We start from the raw sequence: 1,313 nt of genomic DNA, 5'->3' as shown, positions 1-1,313 counted from the left end.
AGCTCAGAGTCGTTCCAGTCTCTCGTGGCACGGTCTCAGGTGGAAGTTGAGCTTGATAAACGTGATGAATCTGAAGAGGAAAAGAGCTGCAACAATGGTGTCTCTGTCGACTACTCGTCATGGAAGGCAGACGAAGTTAGAAAGGAGTGCACTCGTAGAGGACTTATAGTGAAGGGAAATCTCAAGAAAGACGAACGCATTACGATACTCATGCACCACGACATGCTCCAAGCTTCAATCGGTTCCAGCACTATTGACTCAACTTCGGTCGGTGCCAGGACTAGGCACTGCATGTACCGACTATTAGATCTGCTATTCTCTGATGAATTCGCCACGCGTTTCAGTCAGTCGGGTACGACGTATTGCTATATCACTATCGAAAATAATATATCTAATGAATTTGGTTTAGGAGATGAGCCTTCACGAGCAGCATTGGATACAAGAGAGGTCATTGACAGAAGCTGCTTCTGGGCTGACGTTCAAACTGCCTTCGCTACTACGTACGCAGAAGATCACCTGGTAAATCCTCTCCACTTTAAAGACGACTTCTTTAAAGACATTGATCCCTCAGTGACTAAAGCCCTTTCAGCGAAAAAGCTTTTCGAGATGTGGAAGGACGTCAATAAGCACTACATTGTTGCTGAAAAGAAGTTCACAACATCAGTCCAGCACGAAAACGAGTTCAGAAATTTGTTCAAGGCCGTGGATACGTACTCTACTTGCAAAAATGGCTGACAGTACGTAAATTGTATAGTTTTGCAGTGCTTTATGATACTTACACACTGTAAAAATCATGGTATATACTGGCAGGTGAAGCATGAGCTGACAAACGTACTAAAGGAGGCTTGCTACCTGAGGATAAACTCGACACTTTAACAATAAAATCCTCGCAAACCTCGGAGTCAAGTACCAAGGAAACAACCCCTTCCAAATCAAAGCGCAAGAGCGCCGAGACACTCAAGCGCCTTGTTATTGCATTTGACAACTATGTAAGCGACCGCAGGGTAGAAGCAGCGCACGCCAAAGTTGATTGAGACCGAGAGGTGGCCAGATCCCAACTCAAAGAGAAAAGTGCAGTTAGATCGCTGCTGAACGACATTCGTCGTCATCTCTATGACGTCGACAAGGAAATTGCAGCTAGCCGAGCTCGTGAAGGATCGCCTGTCTATTTGGAGGAGGACATAAACCTTCTACTGCAAGAACGTCAATCCCTGATCGACAAGCTAAGATCTCTTTCAAACTAGCGAGCCAAAAACACCGAAACAAATGATGATAGTTGCATTTTAGAAACAATTATTGAGCTTTTTCAGCAC

The 1,313-nt window shown here is 44.8% G+C and overlaps 1 protein-coding gene across 1 annotated transcript; it reads left to right on the top strand.

Moving 5' to 3' along the window:
* Nucleotides 1-291: 291 nt before the first annotated feature.
* On the top strand, nucleotides 292-735 carry PITG_18567 (uncharacterized protein; the record flags this gene model as incomplete). Its single annotated transcript, XM_002997626.1, has 2 exons — nucleotides 292-352; nucleotides 590-735. 2 exons carry the CDS (start codon nucleotides 292-294, stop codon nucleotides 733-735), a joined length of 207 nt encoding a protein of 68 aa, XP_002997672.1.
* Between the last annotated feature and the right edge of the window lie 578 nt (nucleotides 736-1,313).

Source organism: Phytophthora infestans, genomic scaffold (assembly GCF_000142945.1).
Source record: "Phytophthora infestans T30-4 supercont1.69 genomic scaffold, whole genome shotgun sequence".
Taxonomy (NCBI): Eukaryota; Oomycota; class Peronosporomycetes; order Peronosporales; family Peronosporaceae; genus Phytophthora; species Phytophthora infestans.
This window is presented reverse-complemented; position numbering and strand designations above follow the sequence as displayed.